Source organism: Eurosta solidaginis, chromosome 5 (genome assembly GCF_040869045.1).
Source record: "Eurosta solidaginis isolate ZX-2024a chromosome 5, ASM4086904v1, whole genome shotgun sequence".
NCBI lineage: Eukaryota > Metazoa > Arthropoda > Insecta > Diptera > Tephritidae > Eurosta > Eurosta solidaginis.
Window position 1 is genome coordinate 46,237,707 of NC_090323.1, and position 25,801 is coordinate 46,263,507.

General features: G+C 35.3%; 1 protein-coding gene across 6 annotated transcripts in view; it reads right to left on the reverse strand.

Annotated features, from left to right (window-relative positions):
• Tsp74F (Tetraspanin 74F) overlaps nucleotides 1-25,801 on the reverse strand; it is a 107,277-nt gene that overhangs the window by 44,575 nt on the left and 36,901 nt on the right. The window contains exon 1 of one of the 6 annotated variants that reach the window (XM_067789451.1): nucleotides 10,117-10,261. The exons of the other annotated variants lie outside the window; for them this stretch is intronic. Within the exon in view, the coding sequence (XP_067645552.1) occupies nucleotides 10,117-10,146 (30 nt within the window). The 5' untranslated portion in view covers nucleotides 10,147-10,261. Of the gene's footprint in view, nucleotides 1-10,116; nucleotides 10,262-25,801 lie in introns of those variants that run through there. 6 annotated transcript variants of the gene reach the window in all.

The following is a 25,801-nucleotide window of genomic DNA, read 5'->3' on the forward strand; positions in this document are numbered from 1 at the left end:
CTCATGGAACTAGGGCGGGGGATGATATGAACTAGTAGGTTCAATGTGGTCATATTATATCGTTTCCTAGATGGTCGGGCTAGTAACTTAATGATGCTTGTTACCGAAACGTAGCGGATCTATATCCGACAAAAGACCATCACCCAAAACCATAGGGAAGAGTCCTTATTGCTACTTCAGCAACAACGACCGCTTCATTTTAACTGTGTTGTGTGGAAATGCAACTTTTTTCTTTATCTTCATAACAAACAAACTTTTATTGGTTATTTCTTTGCTTAAGGAAATTATTAGAAAACGAGGTGAAAAGAAAATGGCTGCTGAAAGTAAAAAGACTAACCTAAGAACCTAACTTTTTCAAAGCAACTAAGCACAAATTGAGGGGATGTGTGGAATAATTATATAAGTCGAGTTACACCGTTTTTCCATAAATCAACTAAATAAAAAGGGCACGATTACATACACATACCATATTAATCTTAGAAAATAATAGTGATATTTAACAAAGATATTAGCTTCATTTATGGAAAAACGGTATAACCCTCTAATAAAATTTTGCAGTAGTGAAGCATCGAAATGGTATGAAAATATATTCAATGTCGTACACCAGAAAGAGCTGAAAAATAAAAGAATTGAAGTAGTTTCAAAAACGACTAAGCAAACAGAGAAATCCATTGTTAAAAATAGAAAAAGTTTAAAAATGATAAAAGTAGTAAAAGAAAGATTGTTAAAATTAACAAAAGGAAATAACAAATAGTTATAAGCACATCTAAATAATCGAATATAATGTATTTAACAATGGTTATTAATGTATCTACTATTTTGTTTAATAAAGTATCTCAATCAAAATATTTGATATTCGATCTATGGAATAACGGTATAACTAAAAAAAAGAAATCATCCATTTTCTAATAAAATTATGTATATATAAAATTTGTTACTTTTTCTTATCAAAGAATCATACTATCTAAAATCCCACCAAATAGGATTATTATAAATTTACTAGCAGACCCGGCAGACATTGTTCTGCCCTCAATTTGGCCTATCTGCATACATTTAAATAAGCTTTTTCCGTCTAACTCTGCCCTACCCCTCTACACTTTTTCCTAATCTTTTTATTCACTCCTCCCTCCGTCTTTTTCGCTTCATCTGCATCTTCGTCTCATTCTATCTCTTTCTCAGTCTCCTTCTTTCGTTTCTCTTCTCTCAAGTTTTTCCCCTTCTTCTTCATGTCTTATTGCCAGTCCCAGAGGTTGGTATGTAGTTTGTTCCAGTCCCATTCCGAGTCTGTCTCAGTCCCAGTCCCAGTCCTAGTCCTAATCCCAGTCCCAGTCCGTCTCTGGTATACTTCCCGGGAAAAAGCATCGTAAATACTAATATAGGCAAATTTATATACGAAATTTCAGGCAAATCGAATAGGACGTATGTAAATAGGTATGTGGGTATTATTAATTCTTGTCTTTATTTCGGCTTCGCATGCATATTTATCAGTTTTGCCAGGTTGATGCAACTAAATCGAATATCACAATGAACTTTAGAGATCTCAACAACAGCTTTCATTTGATATCCATAATACACACACATTGTAGGTGTATCCGGGTCCATGTTTTGGCCTACATCTCGAGACCGTAGTCACCCAGCGGTGTAAAACTTACTTGGTACTAAAACATACATCAACAGCTTCAATTTGATACCCATAATGAAAAAACACATTCTAGGTGTATCCGGGTCACGTTTTGGGCTATATCTCGAGACCCTAGCCTCCCAGGTATATGAAAATTATCCTGAACTATAGCACTCATCAACAGCTTTCATTTGATATCCATATTGTATAAACACATTCTGTGGGTACCCGGGTCCATGTTTTGGGCTATATCTCGAGACCCTAGCCTCCCAGTTGTATGAAAATTATCCTGTACTATAGCACTCATCAACAGCTTTCATTTGATATCCATATTTTATAAACACATTCTAGTAGTACCCGGGTCCACGTTTTGGGCTTTATCTCGAGACCCTAGCCTCCCAGTTGTATGAAAATTATCCTGTACTATAGCACTCATCAACAGCTTTCATTTGACATCCATATTGTATAAACACATTCTAGGGGTATCCGGGTCCACGTTTTAGCCTATATCTCGAGACCCTAGCCTCCCAGTTGTATGAAAATTATCCTGTACTATAGCACTCATCAACAGCTTTCATTTGACATCCATATTGTATAAACACATTCTAGGGGTATCCGGGTCCACGTTTTGGCCTATATCTCGAGACCCTAGCCTCCCAGTTGTATGAAAATTATCCTGTACTATAGCACTCATCAACAGCTTTCATTTGACATCCATATTGTATAAACATATTCTAGGGTACCCGGCTCCACGCTTTGGGCTATATCTCGAGACCCTAGCCTCCCAGTGGTATGAAAACTATCCTGTACTATAGCACTCATCAACAGCTTTCATTTGACATCCATATTGTATAAACACATTCTAGGGGTATCCGGGTCCACGTTTTGGGCTATATCTCGAGACCCTAGCCTCCCAGTTGTATGAAAATTTTCCTGTACTATAGCACTCATCAACAGATTTCATTTGACATCCATATTGTATAAACACATTCTAGGGGTATCCGGGTCCACGTTTTGGCCTATATCTCGAGACCCTAGCCTCCCAGTTGTATGAAAATTATCCTGTACTATAGCACTCATCAACAGCTTTCATTTGACATCCATATTGTATAAACACATTATAGGGTACCCGGCTCCAGGCTTTGGGCTATATCTCGAGACACTAGCCTCCCAGTGGTATGAAAATTATCCTGTACTATAGCACTCATCAACAGCTTTCATTTGACATCCATATTGTATAAACACATTCTAGGGGTACCCGGGTCCACGTTTTGGGCTATATCTCGAGACCCTAGCCTCCCAGTTGTATGAAAATTAACCTGTGCTATAGCACTCATCAACAGCATTCATTTGATATCCATATTTTATAAGCACATTCTAGTAGTACCCGGGTCCACGTTTTGGGCTATATCTCGAGACCCTAGCCTCCCAGTTGTATGAAAATTATCCTGTACTATAGCACTCATCAACAGCTTTCATTTGACATCCATATTGTATAAACACATTCTAGGGGTATCCGGGTCCACGTTTTGGGCTATATCTCGAGACCCTAGCCTCCCAGTTGTATGAAAATTTTCCTGTACTATAGCACTCATCAACAGATTTCATTTGACATCCATATTGTATAAACACATTCTAGGGGTATCCGGGTCCACGTTTTGGCCTATATCTCGAGACCCTAGCCTCCCAGTTGTATGAAAATTATCCTGTACTATAGCACTCATCAACAGCTTTCATTTGACATCCATATTGTATAAACATATTCTAGGGTACCCGGCTCCACTCTTTGGGCTATATCTCGAGACCCTAGCCTCCCAGTGGTATGAAAATTATCCTGTACTATAGCACTCATCAACAGCTTTCATTTGACATCCATATTGTATAAACACATTCTAGGGTACCCGGCTCCAGGCTTTGGGCTATATCTCGAGACACTAGCCTCCCAGTGGTATGAAAATTATCCTGTACTATAGCACTCATCAACAGCTTTCATTTGACATCCATATTGTATAAACACATTCTAGGGGTACCCGGGTCCACGTTTTGGGCTATATCTCGAGACCCTAGCCTCCCAGTGGTATGAAAATTATCCTGTACTATAGCACTCATCAACAGCTTTCATTTGACATCCATATTGTATAAACACATTCTAGGTGTACCCGGGTTCACGTTTTGGGCTATATCTCGAGACCCTAACCTTCCAGTTGTATGAAAATTATCCTGTACTATAGCACTCATCAACAGCTTTCATTTGATATCCATATTGTATAAACACATTCTAGGTGTACCCGGGTCCACGTTTTGGGCTATATCTCGAGACCCTAGCCTCGCAGTTGTATGAAAATTATCCTGTACTATAGCACTCATCAACAGCTTTCATTTGACATCAATATTGTATAAATACATTCTAGGGGTATCCGGGTCCACCTTTTGGCCTATATCTCGAGACCCTAATCACCCAGGGGTATGAAAATTATCCTGTACTATAGCACACATCAACAGCTTTCATTTGATATCCATATTGTATAAACACATTCTAGGGGTACCCGGGTACACGTTTTGGGCTATATCTCGAGACCCTAGCCTCCCAGTTGTATGAAAATTATCCTGTACTATAGCACTCATCAACAGCTTTCATCTGATATCCATATCGTATAAACACATTCTAGGGTACCCGGGTCCACGCTTTGGGCTATATCTCGAGACCCTAGCCTCCCAGTTGTATGAAAATTTTCCTGTACTATAGCACTCATCAACAGCTTTCATTTGACATCCATATTGTATAAACACATTCTAGGGGTATCCGGGTCCACGTTTTGGCCTATATCTCGAGACCATAGCCTCCCAGTTGTATGAAAATTATCCTGTACTATAGCACTCATCAACAGCTTTCATTTGACATCCATATTGTATAAACACATTCTAGGGTACCCGGCTCCACGCTTTGGGCTATATCTCGAGACCATAGCCTCCCAGTGGTATGAAAATTATCCTGTACTATAGCACTCATCAACAGCTTTCATTTGACATCCATATTGTATAAACACATTCTAGGGGTACCCGGGTCCACGTTTTGGGCTATATCTCGAGACCCTAGCCTCCCAGTTGTATGAAAATTAACCTGTGCTATAGCACTCATCAACAGCATTCATTTGACATCCATATTTTATAAACACATTCTAGGGGTACCCGGGTTCACGTTTTGGGGTATATCTCGAGACCCTAACCTCCCAGTTGTATGAAAATTATCCTGTACTATAACACTCATCAACAGCTTTCATTTGATATCCATATTGTATAAACACATTCTAGGGGTACCCGGGTCCACGTTTTGGGCTATATCTCGAGACCCTAGCCTCGCAGTTGTATGAAAATTATCCTGTACTATAGCACTCATCAACAGCTTTCATTTGACATCAATATTGTATAAATACATTCTAGGGGTATCCGGGTCCACGTTTTGGCCTATATCTCGAGACCCTAGCCTCCCAGTTGTATGACAATTATCCTGTACTATAGCACTCATCAACAGTTTTCATTTGATATCCATATTGTATAAACACATTCTAGGGGTACCCGGGTACACGTTTTGGGCTATATCTCGAGACCCTAGCCTCCCAGTTGTATGAAAATTATCCTGTACTATAGCACTCATCAACAGCTTTCATTTGACATCCATATTGTATAAACACATTCTAGGGTACCCGGCTCCACGCTTTGGGCTATATCTCGAGACCCTAGCCTCCCAGTGGTATGAAAATTATCCTGTACTATAGCACTCATCAACAGCTTTCATTTGACATCCATATTGTATAAACACATTCTAGGGGTACCCGGGTCCACGTTTTGGGCTATATCTCGAGACCCTAGCCTCCCAGTTGTATGAAAATTAACCTGTGCTATAGCACTCATCAACAGCATTCATTTGACATCCATATTGTATAAACACATTCTAGGGGTACCCGGGTCCACGTTTTGGGCTATATCTCGAGACCCTAGCCTCCCAGTTGTATGAAAATTATCCTGTACTATAGCACTCATCAACAGCTTTCATTTGATATCCATATTTTATAAACACATTTCCACGTTTTGGGCTATATCTCGAGACCCTAGCCTCCCAGTTGTATGACAATTATCCTGTACTATAGCACTCATCAACAGCTTTCATTTGATATCCATATTGTATAAACACATTCTAGGGGTACCCGGGTCCACGTTTTCGGCTATATCTCGAGACCCTAGCCTCCCAGTTGTATGAAAATTATCCTGTACTATAGCACTCATCAACAGCTTTCATCTGATATCCATATTGTATAAACACATTCTAGGGTACCCGGGTCAACGCTTTGGGCTATATCTCGAGACCCTAGCCTCCCAGTTGTATGAAAATGTTCCTGTACTATAGCACTCATCAACAGCTTTCATTTGACATCCATATTGTATAAACACATTCTAGGGGTATCCGGGTCCACGTTTTGGCCTATATCTCGAGACCCTAGCCTCCCAGTTGTATGAAAATTATCCTGTACTATAGCACTCATCAACAGCTTTCATTTGACATCCATATTGTATAAACACATTCTAGGGTACCCGGCTCCACGCTTTGGGCTATATCTCGAGACCCTAGCCTCCCAGTGGTATGAAAATTATCCTGTACTATAGCACTCATCAACAGCTTTCATTTGACATCCATATTGTATAAACACATTCTAGGGGTACCCGGGTCCACGTTTTGGGCTATATCTCGAGACCCTAGCCTCCCAGTTGTATGAAAATTAACCTGTGCTATAGCACTCATCAACAGCATTCATTTGACATCCATATTGTATAAACACATTCTAGGGGTACCCGGGTCCACGTTTTGGGCTATATCTCGAGACCCTAGCCTCCCAGTTGTATGAAAATTATCCTGTACTATAGCACTCATTAACAGCTTTCATTTGATATCCATATTGTATAAACACATTCTAGGGGTACCCGGGTCCACGTTTTGGGCTATATCTCGAGACCCTAGCCTCCCAGTTGTATGAAAATTATCCTGTACTATAGCACTCATCAACAGCTTTCATTTGACATCCATATTGTATAAGCACATTCTAGGGTACCCGGCTCCACGCTTTGGGCTATATCTCGATACCCTAGCCTCCCAGTGGTATGAAAATTATCCTGTACTATAGCACTCATCAACAGCTTTCATTTGACATCCATATTGTATAAACACATTCTAGGGGTACCCGGGTCCACGTTTTGGGCTATATTTCGAGACCCTAGCCTCCCAGTTGTATGAAAATTAACCTGTGCTATAGCACTCATCAACAGCATTTATTTGACATCCATATTGTATAAACACATTCTAGGGGTACCCGGGTCCACGTTTTGGGCTATATCTCGAGACCCTAGCCTCCCAGTTGTATGAAAATTATCCTGTACTATAGCACTCATCAACAGCTTTCATTTGATATCCATATTTTATAAACACATTTCCACGTTTTGGGCTATATCTCGAGACCCTAGCCTCCCAGTTGTATGACAATTATCCTGTACTATAGCACTCATCAACAGCTTTCATTTGATATCCATATTGTATAAACACATTCTAGGGGTACCCGGGTCCACGTTTTCGGCTATATCTCGAGACCCTAGCCTCCCAGTTGTATGAAAATTATCCTGTACTATAGCACTCATCAACAGCTTTCATCTGATATCCATATTGTATAAACACATTCTAGGGTACCCGGGTCAACGCTTTGGGCTATATCTCGAGACCCTAGCCTCCCAGTTGTATGAAAATTAACCTGTGCTATAGCACTCATCAACAGCTTTCATTTGACATCAATATTGTATAAATACATTCTAGGGGTATCCGGGTCCACGTTTTGATCTCAAGACCCTAGACACGTAGCGAAAAAAAAAGTAGACGTTGGCCGATTCTCAGACCTACTCAATATGCTCACAAAATTTCATGAGAATCGATTCAGCCGTTTCGGAGGAGTTCAGCCTCTAAAACCGTGACAGAAGAATTTTATATATTAGATTTTTACATGCATGGTTAAGTTTTTTCACTTTTCTCAAAAGGTTGATTTTCGAGTTATACCGTTATTCCACACATCCCCTCTATTAATGAATTAACCCCACCTCGTCGTGCTGCTTCAGAAATTATTTTACAGATCTTCAGTCCTTGATACTCATCATGCAAAATTCTTTAAAAAAAAACAATACAGCCTCAGGTACAAGTTAGACAGCGGGATCTCACCATCTTAGATAATGAGAATTCATACCATTTTGATAGATCTGCTGTTTCTGTAGGAACCAGTAACCCAGAAACTTGTAGTTGGCAGCAGAGGAAAAGGAATACCTCAGATGAACTGATGAAGACAATTGCAGAAAGAGCTAGGGCTTGATAATGTATGACTCCGGAACACTTTGCGTCGCAGTCACTGGCATTTACATTCACCACTATATAATACTAAAAATTTCATAAAGGCAATCAGGTTTACTTTCACTCACTGAGATGAATGAATGCTGTTATATCAAATGAGTTATGGCTCACATGAGAAAATACGACTACATGCATTATGCATAATATGCCCCTAAATCTCACTTGACGCTTGGCCTGACTTGTTATGGAACGCCCACAAGCGCCTAGCCTTATTGCTTAGTTTGCAAGTCCTTTGGATCAAACCCATCTTGAGTATCAGATATCACAATTATGTCAGTGGTCGCACTCTGCTATAAGCCCTTGTATATACGCATATCCGTATAGATAACAGAAAGTTTCTTACGTCTATGCTTTGGTTTTGATTACTGAGGTCAAGCTATGCAAATTAGATGCTTACCAGGCAACTTAAGAGGATGGACGCTAGTGGAGAGGACTCTGGAGAGGACGATGAGCGAAAGAACAAGCAAACGAAATTGAAAAAAAAAATTAATTTCTATTTAATCCTTTTAGTTAATAGTTAATTTCATTTATTTGCGTAAATGAATAAAATAGTGTCCCTTAAGCCTGGTTTTATTTAGCTCATTTTATCGCGAGCTCATTATATGGTTAGGTTAGGTTTAATTGGCCAGTCAATAAAGGACTCCCTTAAACTGAATGTGTCCATAGTGTTACCAGAGTTTGTTTGACGACCAAACGAAAGAACCCCAATCAGATGCCAGGACTTATAGAAGAACTCTGTCCTCCCGACAAATACTAGATGTTTGCTAGGACATCCAGATCTGGCAAATTCGCCGTCCTTAACAGCAGAAGCCCTGAGCTGGCGAGCACAGAACACGAAAAAAGAACGTGCTCAACAGTTTCCTCCTGTAACTGCTTGTTACTAACGAAGCCTAACTTATAAGCATGTGATGACGTATCTAGCTTGTATGAACATAGTGTGCCTTAAGTCTTCACTCTTCAGAGATATGAGCTACTTTGTCCGTCTAATATCGTAAGATTTGCACATGATCTTAGAAATTTTGCAGTCACGCGCTTCTATCCACGTTTTCCTGCTTGATAGATATTATGCCACCCCTGTCTTTTTTTATTTCTCCCAAACTAATTGGGACGTCTATCGTCTATTCAGCGAGTCTTGCACCCTCCTTTGCCAACTCATCGGCCTTTTCATTTATCTTATTTTCCTTTATGACCGGAAACCCAGTAAATGTGTGGCCTGAGCGAAATTTTTACATTGCTTCTTTGCATTCCAGACCAATTTTTGATGAAGTACTGTATGAGATTATTGCCTGAATCCCCGCCTGACTATCAATATAAATATTGACGCGACTGCAGCTTAAGCACGCTTCCTCCAAATTTTCTGCTGCTTTCTTCACGGCTATAATTTTCGCCTGAAAGAAGCTGCAGAAATCTAGCAGACTGTAGGATCTACTTATTTCTGGATGATCGACACAGTAGAAAACAGCAGATCCGGCCACGTCCGTTTATATAGATCCATCATTACGCTTAAAGTATGGTCTGTCGATTCAGCACCCTGGTACCAACCCTCCGGCTTAATTGTGGCCCCAATATCTCTTGTGGGGCTCAATCACTGGACCATATATTCAGTTTTACCGATATTAGATGGATCTATTCTACTATGGTTATACGGCATGCAGTCAAGCTGCCCCGAGACCTTAAGCTTTGTTGCAGTTGCTAACGCGATATTTTCGTTCATTAGCTCTGCAGGCTCGAGGTGTAGAAGGGCATGCAATGCTGCTGTCGGGTTAGTTTTTGGGGTTACTGTTATGCTAATCGTTGATAATCTGCATACCCCCTCAAGTGTTTTGGTAAAGATCTCACTTTTTGACTTTCACTAAATATTTCTAATATAATAAGATTAAGCGTCAAGCGTGACTAAGTACAACAAATAACTCAGAAATTTTAGACACTTTCTTGATACTATTTTGTATGCTTAAAATTGGCATCCATTCACTTGCGTCATAATGAAAGTGTGTGAAGCGTGAAGCGTATGCTATTAAATACAATAAAATTTTAATTATAGTAAGTCCCCACTCACATGTAATGCAAATAATGAATATGATTTCATTTCGAAAAATGAGTAAAAAATAAACACTTCAACTAGAAAGTATTATTTTTCTTTGAATAAAATTCACTTAAATTTTTGTTACTTCAGCTTCATCAGCTAACTGAAATGCGACTGCGCAAGTCTGAACAAATTTTTCTATTGTGAACTTATTTTCTTAAAAATAATTAAAATTCATATAAAATTTAAATACTTAAAGACTTTTAATTACATTTAATACTTGAACCTGTTGAATTCATCATAGCTATATGATCACATTAAAATAATTTTAAACAAATTTACATACATAGTTAGTAGTTATATACAGATGTAAATATGTGTGTGCTATAATTATTCCCTGTCTCACGTTTGATAGGACGTTTACGTGACAGTGAAATTAACTGACTACAAAATCCAGTTTTAGTGCTTATCGCGCAAATTTATTGGTGAGATATGCATTCATTTGTGTATGTGAATTAAAATTAAAGACTAAATTGTTTTCGATAAAAATTATTTTACTTAATTTGAGTCATCTTGTGGGCGGATTTAAATGTGTGCATGTATGTGCGTATAGTGCATTCCATACATATAGCATACTCAAAATTGATATGCGTGAATGGCTCTACTCTAGTTTCAATATTTTTTTTAACAACATACAGCAATAAACAAGAAAATAGCAGTGGCAATTTTTCTTTTCCAATTTTCGACATTTTAAAAAAAAAACTTCAATACATTTTTTAACTGAAACTATGTGGGCCATCCTCAAAGACATTTCCGAAAAAGTTTAAAAATACGAGACAATTTTACAAAAATGTCGACCCCTTTATTTATAGTTTTCTGAATTATTTGGAGAATTAATTTTTGTAGCACAATCAAGTTAAGTCTCACAAAGGGGCAAGGCGAATCTCATCACCTTGTATAGAGGCGGACTCAACCAATTCGCCCAGCAGTAGAATTTACATTGATATCGATTAACTGACACATTGTTGTACCAAGGCGTTGTATGGAAAATAATCAAGTAGAAGCAATCAGTTGGTTGGAATAACAAACACCTGGTACTGAATTCGCAAATGAAATATTTTTCAAGGCAAATGAAACTTTTTTCATTACAAATTAAACTTTTTTCATTACAAATTAACCTTTTTTCAAATCAAATGCATTTTTTTTTTTTTCATTTTAAGTTAAACTATAATTTAGCTTCCAATATCAACAGGTTTTGCTTTTACATTTTGTTTGACACAAGTTTCACTTTACTTAAAAAATGTTTCATTAGCTTTGAAAAAGGTTTCGTTTGGCTTGAAACAAGTTTTAATTTATTTAAAAAATTATTCGAATTGATTTGAAAAAAGTTTTATTTTATTTGAAAAAAGTTTCAAATTGAATGGAAAAGACTTTCGTTTCATTTTGAAAAAAACTTAATTTGATTTGAAAAATGGTTCAGTTCATTTGAAAAATGTTCATGTCATTCGAAAAAAGATTCATTTTATTTTAAAAAAGTTTCATTTTATTTGAAAAAAAGTTTAATTTTAATTAAGAAACGGGTTTAATTTTTTTTTCTTTGTAAAAGTATTATTTTATTTGAAAAGGTTTTATTTGATTTGAAGAAGTTTTATTTGATTTTATAAGTTTCAAATTGGAAACAGGGTTCATTTTATTTAAGAAAGCTTAATCCGATTTGAAAATAGGTTAAGTTCATTTGAAAAACTTTTACGTCATTTGAAAAAAGGTTAATTTTATCTAAAAGCTCATTTTAATTTAAACACGGTTTCATTTTGTTTAAAAAGTTTTATTCAATTTGAAAAAGCTTAATTTAATTTGAAATAGGTTCATTTAATTTGAAAAAAAAATCATTTTAATTGAAAAAAGTTTCATTATATTTAAAAAAGCTCATTTTAATTTAGAAACGGTTTTATTTTATTTATTTTTTTTTTCAGTTTCATTTTATTTGAACAAAGTTTTATTTTATTTGATTTGATAAAAGTTTCAGATTGATTGGAAAAAACTTTATCTGATTTGAAAATAGGTTCAGTTCAATTGAAAAATTTTCATATCATCTCAAAAATGTTTCATTTTATTTGAAAAAAGTTTAATTTTATTTAAAAAAAAGTTTAATTTTATTTAAAAAATCTCCTTTTTATTCAGAAACGGTTCATTTTTTTTTTTTAATTTCATTTAATTTGAAAAAGTTTTATTTTATTTGAAAAAGTTTTATTTGATTTGATAAAAGTTTCAGATTGATTGGAAAAAAGTTTAATTTTATTTAAAAGAGCTTTATTTGATTTGAGAATAGGTTCATTTTATTTGAAAAAAGTTTAATTTTATTTAAAAAAGCTCATCTTAATTTAGAAACGGTTGAGTTTTTTTTTTTTTTGGCTTTAACCCTTTCGATCCGACTTTTGTAGAATGTATATGGAAACATAATTTTTGAATATTTCAAGTTAAAATAGATCACTAAATATGTGGTAGCATGATGATCGCTGTATTTTTGTCTACAATGATATTTAAGGGCGGGACTTATGTGTCCCATTAGGGTTTTATAATGGGACATATATGACCCATACGTATTTATTACGCATGTATGCATAACATTTTTTAAACAATAAAAGTATTATTTATGAATTTTTTTATTGAATTCAGTATAAAAAAGTAAAATATTTCATTTGTACATAAGTTCATACATAGCATTTCAAAACTATATGCAAAGAGCGCAAAATAATTTATGAAGGAGGAGAAGCGAAACAGTTTTTACAAAAATACAAATTACCAGTTTTGCAAATAGTTTTCGTTCTTTTCTCAATTTTCCTCAGGGCACATGAGGCACATCGACGTCTCTTAGTTCTTAAGATCGGCAAATGATCGCCAACGTTTTTCATATTCCTCAAGCTGTTTGATCGCCTTCCCTGCCGACGACATCCTTTGTAGTCGGTGGTCTCTCTAACTTTTGATACAAAGGACTCAGCAAGTTGTACTACAAAGTCTAGAAAAGGAAGTTTTTTTCGATGCACCCCGAGTGAATAACCCACTCATTCACAGCACACATCATTCCAACGCGATAAAAACTTTCTCCCACCATTTGGTTGACCTACGATCAATATACGTTACAGAAACGCGTCCAATCACTATATAAACTTCACCAGCATCTGTACAAGCTATTCTTTGCCGCTCAGCCTGTGATTTACGCATTATATCCATCCTTTCGTTTGTGCACTGTGCAATATATTGTGACAAACTGTTTGGAAAGATTTTGCGAAATATATCATATGGTGTTGTAAGGCATGAAATGGTCTCTGCGATTTTGCAATTACGCTATTGGTGACCAATTTTCGTGGTAGGAAAGGGTCACTAGGAGAGCTCCAAATAATAACTTCTGCACTAGTGACATCAGGTACAACCGTTGCCTCGTGTTGATCTTTCAGGTTAACATCCTTATCCGAGTAGGCTTGTTCTGACTCACCTGAGTCAAATTCAGTGTCACTGTTATCTTCTGAGGGATCGTAAAGGCTATCGCTTCCACAACCAAAATGTACCTGAAAGATCCTCGTTCTGTTCGTCTTCCAGGATATCTGTGATTTCATTTTCACTTAGTTTAGTTGCCATTTGCAGTTCCTAAAAGAAATTAACATTAAACATATATAGGGTCGAAAACTATCTACTGGGACATTAATGTCCCATCAAAAAATACTGCAGGGACATAAGCGTCCCAAAGAAAATAAATATCCAAAATATTTGGAAATAAAGAACTAAATATATATTTTTTAACTTACCGTAAAGAAATGCAGCTTCCGATTTAAAAATAGTAAATAATTAACGCTTTTGAACAATTATTTTAACCACAAAAACGCAATTAGCACGAGTTTCTTTGAGAACTGTCGACATATTAATTAGTATTAATTCGAACCCGCGATCTTACAAATCAGTAGGCCGATATAACAACAAAAGTTGTTAATACATCCCAGAGCACGGGGAAAAAAGTGTCGACAAAATTTGACTCTATGGCAGCATTGCCATCAAACAAGTCCAATTTTCACATTCATTCTGCAACAGATGTCGCAGTGTTGTGAATATCAATTGGCAAGAACCAGAATAGAAGTAGGATTAATGAAGACAAACAAAAAACCGCTGTGATGGCTGAATGGTTATAGCAGCGGCGCCTAAACGTTGCCGATGAAGGAATTTAGCAGTTCCCGAAATGGATCTATACAACGAGCTTTGGCAGTTGTCTAAATTTTTTCTTTCTTCTATTCTAATTTAATAATTTTTTCAATTAAGAAAAAATTTATCATAACAATAATAATGATAAAATAATTATTGTTAGGCCTTGAACTCGATTCGAACCCGCAAAATTTTATTTTATTTGAAAAATCTTAATTTGATTTTATATAAAGAAAAGCTCATTTAATTTAGAAACGGTTTTATTTTTTTTTTTAGTGCCATTTTATTTGAAAAAGTTTTATTTCATCTATATATGGGGTATTCCATCCCATTTCGACCAATTTTGAACCCGACCACTTTAAAATTGGCTGAAAGTTTTTCTTCTTTTTCTAGCTTACGAAAGACGTTTTTCAGAATATTTTCAAATTTTTTCATCCAACTCAAAAAAAGTCATGAATTTAAAAAAAACACCGTTTTTGTTTTCAAAATGCTATAACTTTTGACCGTTTGGGATCTTTTTTTTAATTTATTTTAAATGTACTTTTCGGAAAAAATACAAAAAAAATTATTAAGTTTTTTTTTGTAATTTTTGAGTTTTTCGAGATTTTTCGAATTTCGCCCTTTTTTTGTTTTTCTCATAAAAAACTTCAATCAATTCTGCAATCAGCCCCACTAATCCCGGAGTGGGCTGATTTTTTTTTTTTTTTTTTTATTTAATTGAAAAAAAAACTTTAAAAATTTTTTTAAATTTTTTCCAAAAAGTACATTTAAAAACAAATTTTAAAAAAAAAAAAAAGATCCCAAACGGTCAATTTTTGAAAACGCTATAGCATTTTGAAAAAAACACCGTTTTTTTTTTTAAATTCATAACTTATTTTGAGTTGGACACCGTTTTTGTTTACAAAATGCTATAACCTTTTTCAAAAATTTACCGTGTGGGATCATTTTTTTTTTTTAATTTGGTTTTAAATGTACTTTTCGGAAAAAATACAAACAAATTTTTAAATTTTTTTGTTTCAATTAAATAAAAAACAAAATCGGCCCACTTCGGGATTGGTGGGGATGATTGCGGAATTGATTGAAGTTTTTTATGAGAAAAAAAAATGGAGAGATTCGAAAAATCTCGAAAAACTTTAAAAATTTGTTTGTATTTTTTCCGAAAAGTACATTTAAAAACAAATTAAAAAAAAAAAGATCCCAAACGGTCAATTTTTGAACAAGTTATAGCATTTTGAAAACAAAAACGGTGTTTTTTTAAAAATTCATAACTTTTTTTGAGTTGGATGGAAAATTTCGAAAAAATTCTGAAAAACGTTTTTCGTAAGCTAGAAAAAGAAGAAAAATTGTCAGCCAATTCTAAAGGGGTCGGGTACAAAATTGGTCGAAATGGGATGGAATACCCCATATATAAAATTCAAATTATGTATATATGTAGGTATAGATCGGTTTGCGTCCTAAACGGATCGACCGATCACAACCAAATTTGCACAACCCACTAGAAACCTTCCAGGAATGGTCATAGGCTAATAATAATTTCGATATATAAAAGGGGCGTGGCACCTCTCATGCAAAATGAATATTTGGTACTACATAACTCTGAAGGTATTCATGCTAGAACGGTGAAATTCAGTGAGGAGTTATATGAGGTCAATCCCCAACACCACCAAGAAAATGTGGGGTGAGGGAGCAGGCTCCCATACAAATGGAATATATCATAATGCATATCTGTGAAAGTAGTAATGGTAGGATAATGTAAATTGGTAAGGAGCTATATGACGTTAGGTCCTAACACCTTCAGTAAAATGTGGAATTGGGGAAAAGGGGGCATGGCACCTTCCCTACAAATGGAATTTTTCAAAACTATGGCTGCCGTACTAGCTTATGTTATTTTAACAGCTAAAGTTTTTTGTTAATTTCAATCTGTCTACATCTTCTATATCTATATAAAATTCAAACAAACTATACAACTTATCAATCCATTGACACAGTCGTGGAAGAATCGTAAGCTGTGTATTGTCCGGTTGAGTTTCTTAACTCCTTGGAGCCATCAAGAATTCCTCCTCATAGAATGATCCTTAAAGAAGGGTCCATAATAATTATGCTTCGTAATTTGGATCCTCCGCGCTTATGCAATGGGACAAGGCTTATCATCACAAAGCTCCAATGTCTTTGAAGCAATGATTTTATCGGGAAATTTCGAAAACAACAAAGCTTTCCCTTTAAAGTTTGCCATTTAATTTCAAACGCTTCCAATTTCCTATTTGGTTGGCCTTCGCAATGTCTATCAATAAAGCTCAAGGACATTCATTAGCTGTAGTAGCAGTAAATCTTACCACCTCATGTTACACCCATGGCCAATTATAGGTAGCCTGCTCCAGAGTTGGCTCATCGAAAAATCTTTTTATTTATACTCCAAATAATTTTCAAAAAATATTGTATATCCTATGGTTTCAGCAGTACCTAAATTCGCAAATACACATCCTTAAAATAAGTTTGAAAATTTTGTTACTTATTTTGCATATTTTTATAGAAACGTGGGGTGGAACCATCGGGTATAAGCTAGTTTGATATAAGTTTCATTTAACTTAAAAAATATTCATTTGACCTGAAATGCTAAATATGTATCTAGATCTTCTAGAATAGATTTTTATAAGAGAAATATTGAAACTTAATTGAAATCATACTATAAATAGTTAAATCAAATGATACTTTTCATATATACATATGAACTACACTGTAAGCATCTACAATGTATGTAGATTCTAGATACATCACAGCACATATATTCTGTTTTTATCTAACGACGTGATTGAGTAATTCAGCGACTTCACTGTCTATAACAATTAACTTCATTTAAGAAAACAACAAAATGACTTGTACTCTATTTTTTCAGTTTCACACGCTACTTAAACCAAATTTATTCTGATTTTATTATGCACTTGAATTTGTTGTGAATAATCGTATTTAAAATTTCCTAGAACAACAGGGCGTATACTTAACTAGCATCGATAATGGGATGACATATGTAGACATAAATTAAATTCATTTTAAATAAACATATTAAATTTGAACACTAAATTACTAAAACAATCCCTTTTTTACTTTACTTATATGTAAGTACCTAGATAAAAACATAAAAAAAATCATAACAAATATGTTAATTTTCCATAAAATTGTGAGTTGTTTAGCGTCAAATAGTCGAACATATGAAGTGAAATGACTTCCATGTCATATGATTAATGGATTGTCTTTTTATAAACGAGGCCCAGCTAAATATGCTATGTTCTTACTTAGAACGTCAAATAACTGCATCATTCGCTAAAAGTGTTGGAAAATTAAAAAAATTCTAAAAAGTTGTTAATGACAATTACGAGAAAATTGACGGTCAATACAAAATAGTGTGAGCCTTCTAAACTGTTAACTAGATATAATATTGTATTTTAAATTAGTTTTTGTGTTTGTGAGAAAATTTAAAAAATGTCTACTAATGAAACATGTAAATACTTTGCATTGAATTTGTTAAACTAAGTGGAATAATAACAACACTCAGCTTGTTCGAAACTATTTCTGAATGCAAATTGGCAAGCTTATGGATGGCTATGAATGTTACGCTAAGATTTAACTATTGATAAACACTATCTGCCTTGTATAATAAAGGTTTCAAGTCCTGTTAAACTAACTAACTTAACAAAATCATCCAGTTTAAACAGTACACATATTATATGTATGTATGTATATTATAGAACGGAAAAGTGTGATGGGACTATATACCGATCTTATATCACCTTACAATCGCTGACCACACAAAACATGTAATATGAGACCTCAATGCTTTGCACACTGCTTGGTTGTCATATTAAATGCTTCCTTCTTGTCGCCGAATTGAATTTTCTAAGAGGATGCCGCCAACCTGCTTGATTCAAATTACTTCTGCATGAAATCCACATATTTGGAAGGAGGATGGAAATTTCAAACTTTTCACTGTATGTCTGCTCTTAGATCTCAGTAAATTCATTACAAGTCGGTTTCGAGTGAGAACCCTGCTAAAGCACCAGTTTCTGCGCAAGGGGAAATTCAACACAAAGTTGCTTTCAAAGTTCATTGAAAGCAAAAGGTAGTCCTGTTTCAGACCTGTTTCAGCTACACGTATCTGAATTTTGGCCCAGCATTATATTAACCGCTTTTGTTCGACGCGACCATAGTCCTTATATTTTTGATGTGTAAATATCTTTGATCACGGAATGGGAGAAGAGGTGAGTGTAAGCGAAGATGCGCCAGAATGATGCGTGTCTGCTTTGGAAGTTTGCTTTCCACACCTGCCAGTTCCGGGTATTTGTCCTTAAAAACGGGGTTCACCGGTCAATCTTTGGCGTAGTGGTCCGATAACTTTATGTCACTCCTTTTCTTTATAAAGTTGAAGTGCCGTGTTTCTTCATAGTGTTTACCGATATAACTTCTTAAGTTTCTGGGAGGGGGCCTTTTCCACCAGATGTACATATGTTGGTATGCGCATTTTTCTGAGTATTCAGTAGAAGCTGTTTGTTCAGCTCTTCATTTCTCTCCTTTATGGAGAGTTTTCTCGCCTCAGCAAGTACATGATGATGCAGAGACATAAGAAGATATGCCGTGGCCTTGCTGAGCGCGGTGTTTAAACAGGCCTGTAGTTTCTTGTAGTGCAACCAGACGGTCCAAATGCTAATGACTTCTTCAATATAACTAAGGTTATTGACGATTTATCAGCTGGTTATCGACGGATTATGGGTGAGATATCTGACTTTTTTCGATGATATCGGTTTGTTATAGATTTGTTATCAATTTGTTGTATAGATGTTTCTTATGGACGAGTTATCGAAGTGTTATACACAAATTTCTTATGGATAACAAACCTTGAGTTATTGGTTTTTATCGATAGGTTATCTATTAATAATAAGTTATCGGTTTATTAGCGAAAACTTATGGATTTGTTATCGTAGAGTTATAGAACTATTATCGATGTTATCGAAAAGTTATCGATTTTTTAAGAGAGCGCTACTTATTTGTAATCGGCTAGTTATCGATGATTTGTTAAAAATAAGTAATTGGTTTGTTATCGAGGTGGTATCGGTGTGTTCTCAACCAACCATCGGTTTGTTTTTGAAGTGTTATCGGCTTGCAATCGATAACAACGTTACCGACGGCTTATAAAAACGGCTAATAAAGCAAATTAATCAAAAATTTGGAATGTAAACAAAGCTGCTATGTAAGCAAAAATCACATGGTTGGAAAATTGATAACCAAAAACCATAAGAATCGAACTTTTGCAAAATACCGCCAGCATGAACATTTCCTCGAATAACGTATTACGCAAGAGTGAGCGCAACTTTGGAAAACCCATGAGTCTGACTTTGCTGATATAGCAAACAATTTGAAAGAAAAAAATTAGAAGAATATTTATTTCTTTATTTGTCCATATTTAAATCGAAGCAAATGCTTATAAACACAAGTTTAGTAGTTTGCAGAAAAATGTATATTAAATACAAATGTAATAAATTCTCGTCACCTTACAGCGCCTACGTTTCAAACTCACATAGAGCACCTATTGTGGGAATAATAAACTTAATTACAAAATTTTCCCACAATTGTCTCAAGTTGAGATTTGTGTGTCGTAGCGTACAGCAAATATATATAAAGGCGTCTGTTAATTATAAAATTTATTTTTTTTATGAGACGCCTTCTAGAATTTTAGTTTACGACGTAATACGAAATATCAACGCAAGAAAGATATATTTATACTCAGCGTGTTTTGCACACAGAGTATATTAACTTTGATTGGATAACGGTTGGTTGTACCGGTATAAAGGAATCGAGATAGATATAGAATTTCATATATCAAAATCATCAGTATCGAAAAAAAATTTGATTGAGCCGTGTCCGTCCATCCGTCTGTCCTTTGGCACGATAACTTGAGTAAATATTGAGATATCTTCACCAAATTTGGTACACTTGCTTCTCTGGACCCATAATAGATTGGTATTGAAAATGAGCGAAATCGGATGATAACCACGCCCACTTTTTATATATATAAAATTTTGGAAAACACAAAAACCTGATAATTTAGTAAATAATACACCTAGAATGTTGAAATTTGACATGTGGACTGATATTGAGACTCTTGATAAAAATTTAGAAAAATTTTTCAATTTTACAAATATTATTAATCATAAATCAAAAATCGTTAAACCTACCTTAACAAAATTCGGCAGAGAGGTGGCCTTTACTATATGGAATGATTTGAAGAAAAATTAACGAAATCGGTTAAGGACCACGTCTACTTTTATATAGAAGATTTTAAAAAGGGTCGAGGACGAATAAAATAAGCTATATCTTTGCCAAAAAGAGCTTTATATTAATGGTATTTCATTTCCCAAGTGGATTTATAACAATAAATAGGAAAAACTTCAAATTTAAAAAATGGGCGTGGCATCGCCCCTTTTATGACTAAGAAATTTTCTATGTTTCGGGAGCCATAACTCGAAGAAAAATTAACGGATCGTAATAAAATTGGGTACACAAATTTTCCCTATAGCAGCAAATATTTCTAGGAAAAATGGACGAGATCGGTTAAAGACCACGGCAACTTAGATATAAAACAAGTTTAAAAGGGTCGTAGATTAGAAGAATAAGCTATAACTTAGCAAAAAATTGATTTGAACCATTGATATTTCACGTATCAAGTTTTATTGTAAGAGGAAATGGGGAGACATGTTTTTTTAAGCAGGCGGTGCCACGTGTTATGTAGAAAAGTAATTTATCTGAAATGAAATGTACAATTGAAGCTCACGCTGAGTATATAATGTTCGGTTACACCGAAACTTAGACACCTTTACTTGTTTGAATATAAAATCATACTGGATTTAGAAATGGTTAACTTAGCCATTCTGCCTTTCTGAAATGGCCATAAAGTCAACTTATATTTTTCTAGGGGTTAAAATTTCATTTTTTTTTTTATTTTTTTATAGCGCGATTTTTTACTCCAACTTTTTGTATTTGGTGCTGCTTTTCCTTTACACTGGTTTCACTCTAGTGGGAAATAGAAAATAAAAAAAAAACCTTTCCAACTTAATATCTAATGCATCCTGTGGAGCTTTTTTGTTGTTGCGCCGAAATAATCTCAGTGTCAAACGAAAATTTCCTAAATCTTAATTATTTATGTCAAATTTAAAAAGTAGAGTCAATTGACCTTATGGCCCTTAGAAGTGGTAACAAAGCAAATTGATCTTATGGCCGTTGATCATAAAGTGAGTTGACTTTATGACCGTTGACCTTAAGTCACACCACCAATATAATTTTATTTCGGTGAGCGCTGACCAAAAAACGCAGATGAAAATCGATCAAATCGTGCACAAACAACGTGCTCGAGTATTGCTTGTTAGAACTATTTGATAAAAAGTAGGCCTTTAGCACATCTTATTTGAGTAAAAGTTCTGGTTATCCTGTAACCTCGAAACCGTAGAACCTACAACTCAAGAAGGATCATACGAAACTAATACGTTGTTGTGTAAAAAACAAGGTACGTATTTATATCAAAGGGAATCGGTACCTGGTCAGTAGGTGGTTTAGTAATATAAGTGATTAGGGATGTCAACAAATAATCCTTTGATTAAATTAATCGATTAGTTTGCATCACTTAACGACTTAACTGCATCGTTAACTTGTATTTCCTTAACATATTATTAATCTTTGCGATCTTGGTATTAGTCACCAAGCCTGGCACTACCCGCTCCATGAGTGTAAGTGTGTACATCACCTCAGCATGGAAAATTTGTGTCAAGAAGTGCGTCGATGGTCACTTCACTACTACGCGTCACTTTGCGTTCTTTTCTTTATTAGTCCGTGGACTGATTTCCCCCGGCAAATACATTTCTCGACCGCGCTGTTTTACTGAGGCGCTCAATGTTTGCATGGACATTTTTCCACGAGACTCTCTTTACGCTTATAGAATCTCAAGAAATTCCTATACTCGCCCCTGTACGCTTCGGTTACGGCGACCCAGCTTAAACATTTATTTTTCCTGTCTGCTCAGAAAACTCAGCTACTTGCTCCACTACCATGTTGATTTGATTTTCATCTGAATATTCTAAGAGGACAATATCTGTTACAGGCAGTCGCAAGCGTAATTCATAGAAAGTTATTGGATTCCTCCAGTTGCACTATGGAGGCAATCTTTTTGGGCTATCCGAGTTTTGTTTCTAAATACTTCTGGAACTTGGTGGAGTTCGTTGGCATAGGGTTTCTAAAGGTTCCTCCTTCTCGAACCCTCTTCAGGGGAATGCAGAAGCTGATATACGCTTGGTCAGATAAGGATGTTCTATCAAAGACCGTCCTAGGAAGCTTCTAGTATTTTCCAAGAGGACGGAGTTATTTTATAACATAGGTCCTGGTTTTTGATAGAGTTTTTCAGTTTGGTCATTAAAACAAACTTCTGGTAACACTACGGACTCAATCAGTCTATGTGAGGTCTTCATGGACCGGCCAGTTCAACTTAACCTAAAGACCGTGCAGTTATACCTTGATATATCACGTTCACAATTCAATGTGGTATCAAGAACAATGATGGGTGTTGGACCGACAAAGGACTATTAACATCGATAAGACTCCCCTTCGGGGAGTGTCTATATCGCTAAATCAGTTACAACAATGTGTTGGACCAACATACATATGTAGGGACACTACCCCTGTTATCTATCTGTAAATTACTTTTTAGCATGTAACAATATAGGCACTCGCCTCCATCATTTGTATCACTTCTACCCCACGCATTGTGGTGCGCATTTGCATCCGCGCCTATGACCACGTTCTTGCAATCCCCTGGTGGCGCCTTCGCATTATGAGCAATATAACACCACTGCGAGTTCCTTAGTAATAAGGCAGAATACGTTAGTGTGACTATTTCCTTACTATAATTACAGCTCCAACTCTGCCTTCCCATTGTGCGCAGTAAACGACGAATCCTCGCGCGCTGAGCCCGGAAACCCTTCCTTCTGATGAGAGCCGTAGCTCCTGGATCAGCACCACTGAATGTTACCCTCCAACACCCTAGTCCGAACCTTTTGTATAAGAAGGTCTTACGAAACCACTTACATACTAAGCTTTTGGTAACGTTTATACACTTTCAGACGGTTGGTTGATGTCACTAAAGCGAGTAAACTAAATTTCCCAACAGTAGTTCGCATACAAAATCATCGCAATGAGGGTCGTTTCGCTTTGCATTGATGATGATTAATGAATAAAAAATGTTGCTATGTAATGACTTAACACGTGGCTACCGTTTCACATTCCACTCATCAAGTACATATGTTCGTACATATAAATGAGCCAAAATAAGAAACGATTGCTTGATGGTGAGATAAATGGAAAAAATGTTAGCTTTGATTTTTTTTCAATATTTTTCTATCGCAAATGATTTCATTAAGCGTTTTTTTATGAGTGGCGTGTATCGAAGTGGGAATTTACATACATGTATACGGGGCATTCCACAACAACTCATCCTATTGATAAATTTTGCTTAGCAGATTTTGCTGAGGTTTTGCGATCTTGTCTTAACTTTTGACAAAGGTGATCCAACTTCGACAATTCTTTACATATTCTTACCAAAAGAAAGTCCGTAATTTTTAAAATTCATGTCTTTAGACAAATTAAAAAAAAAATGTTTAAATAAGTATTTAAGACCACGTGCTTCTCTAAAAATTGTTCATAATTACCGTTTATCGAAGAACAAAACTAATTAATTAAAAAATTAAGGAGTTAAGTACGAAAATGAAGATAGTTTCGTTATATGTAAACTAGATCTAACCCCTTTTTCTATGGGTTCAAGAAGGTTTTAAAATTTCAGCGAAATCGGTTATTGCAAAAGGCTAGGGGCTTAAGGGGTAATTTCCGTAAGCATTACGAGGAATTACGGCACCCGCGAACACAGCCGTATGAAGCAAAAAAATACAAGCAAGTCCTTTGTGATATTTACAAATAGGGGTCGGACCTCTATGTCAGGAACTCGCAGCAGAAGAACGCACTCTCCCTAAGGAAACGCGCGTCACTCTAGCTCAACTTCGATCTGGATACTGTAACTTACGTATCCAGAATCAACCCCTACATACGAAAGTATGTCCTGCTTCAAATGAGTCCCCACATGACATCAACCATCTCTTCACTTGTAATGTGGAACCAACGCCTCTGTTGAAACAGCAAGTTTCCTTCGACTCCTGTTAGAGGACATTGATAACAATTTGTGATCGGTCGCACCTATTGGATGTTGCGAAGCACTACTACAACAACAACAACATTACATAAAATTAAAGAAAAAAAAACTTTTTTAAAAATAAGCTTTTATTATTTTGGTTAATAAAATTAACTAAAAAGTAAACAATAAATTGACTCTAAAGAAATATAACACTTTATAAGTTCATTGTAAGCTTAAACGATAATTAGGCTTTTTCGTCTGCGACAAAAAAATTCTATATTGTACATAATTATATATTTTTAACATTAAAACTTTACACCTAAATTATTAAATCTTACAGTTTATATCACAGTTCTAATTGTTCTAATTAAAAACGTGTTAAATTTTGATGGTATAATTAAGAACATTTAGGATCTCCTTTTCTTGCTATCGCAATGTAACACGCTTTTATTAGAACAATTAGGACTGCGATATAAACTGTAAGATTTAATAATTTAGGTGTAAAGTTTTAATGTTAAAAATATATAATTATGTACAATATAGAATTTTTTTGTCGCAGACGAAAAAGCCTAATTATCGTTTAAGCTTACAATGAACTTATAAAGTGTTATATTTCTTTAGAGTCAATTTATTGTTTACTTTTTGTTAATTTTATTAACCAAAATAATAAAAGCTTATTTTTAAAAAAGTTTTTTTTTCTTTAATTTTATTTTTTACTTTTTAGTTCATTTTATTAACAAGTAATAGAAGCTTGTTCTTATAAAAGCTTTAAATATAAGTATAGGGGGTGAAACAAAAACACATATATCAGTTACATCTGCGTATAATGCGTATTGGAATTTATTAGTACACATTTTATGCGCAGCAACTTCAGAGGTGTATTTAAAGTTTAAAGCATTGTAAATATAAGTATTGAAGTCATGAGCCTGGGCATTCGTGCAATTTTAGTGATGTAAATTGCATGGCGCCAGCGCCAATGCGGTGCCAGCTCAATGGTAGCTCATTGACGAAATTACTCCAAGCGAATTTTTGACGCTTCTTAGTAGTGAGTGCGTAGTATATTTTACTTGCGCTATTGAGTGAAACGACTTTTGTGTGTCAGGCACGAGTTTGGTGTTATTGGCGCTACTGGCAGTGATGACACTGAGCTGTTGACGGTAGCGCTGGTAGTTCAGATTTTGAATCAGAGAAAGAATTGATGACCCGTGTGAATTATTATGGCTTTGGCCGTGTAAATTATTATGGTGTATTTGTATATTTTAGATTTAATGCACAATTAATATTTGTGTGTTTGAGCGGCCAAATAATAAC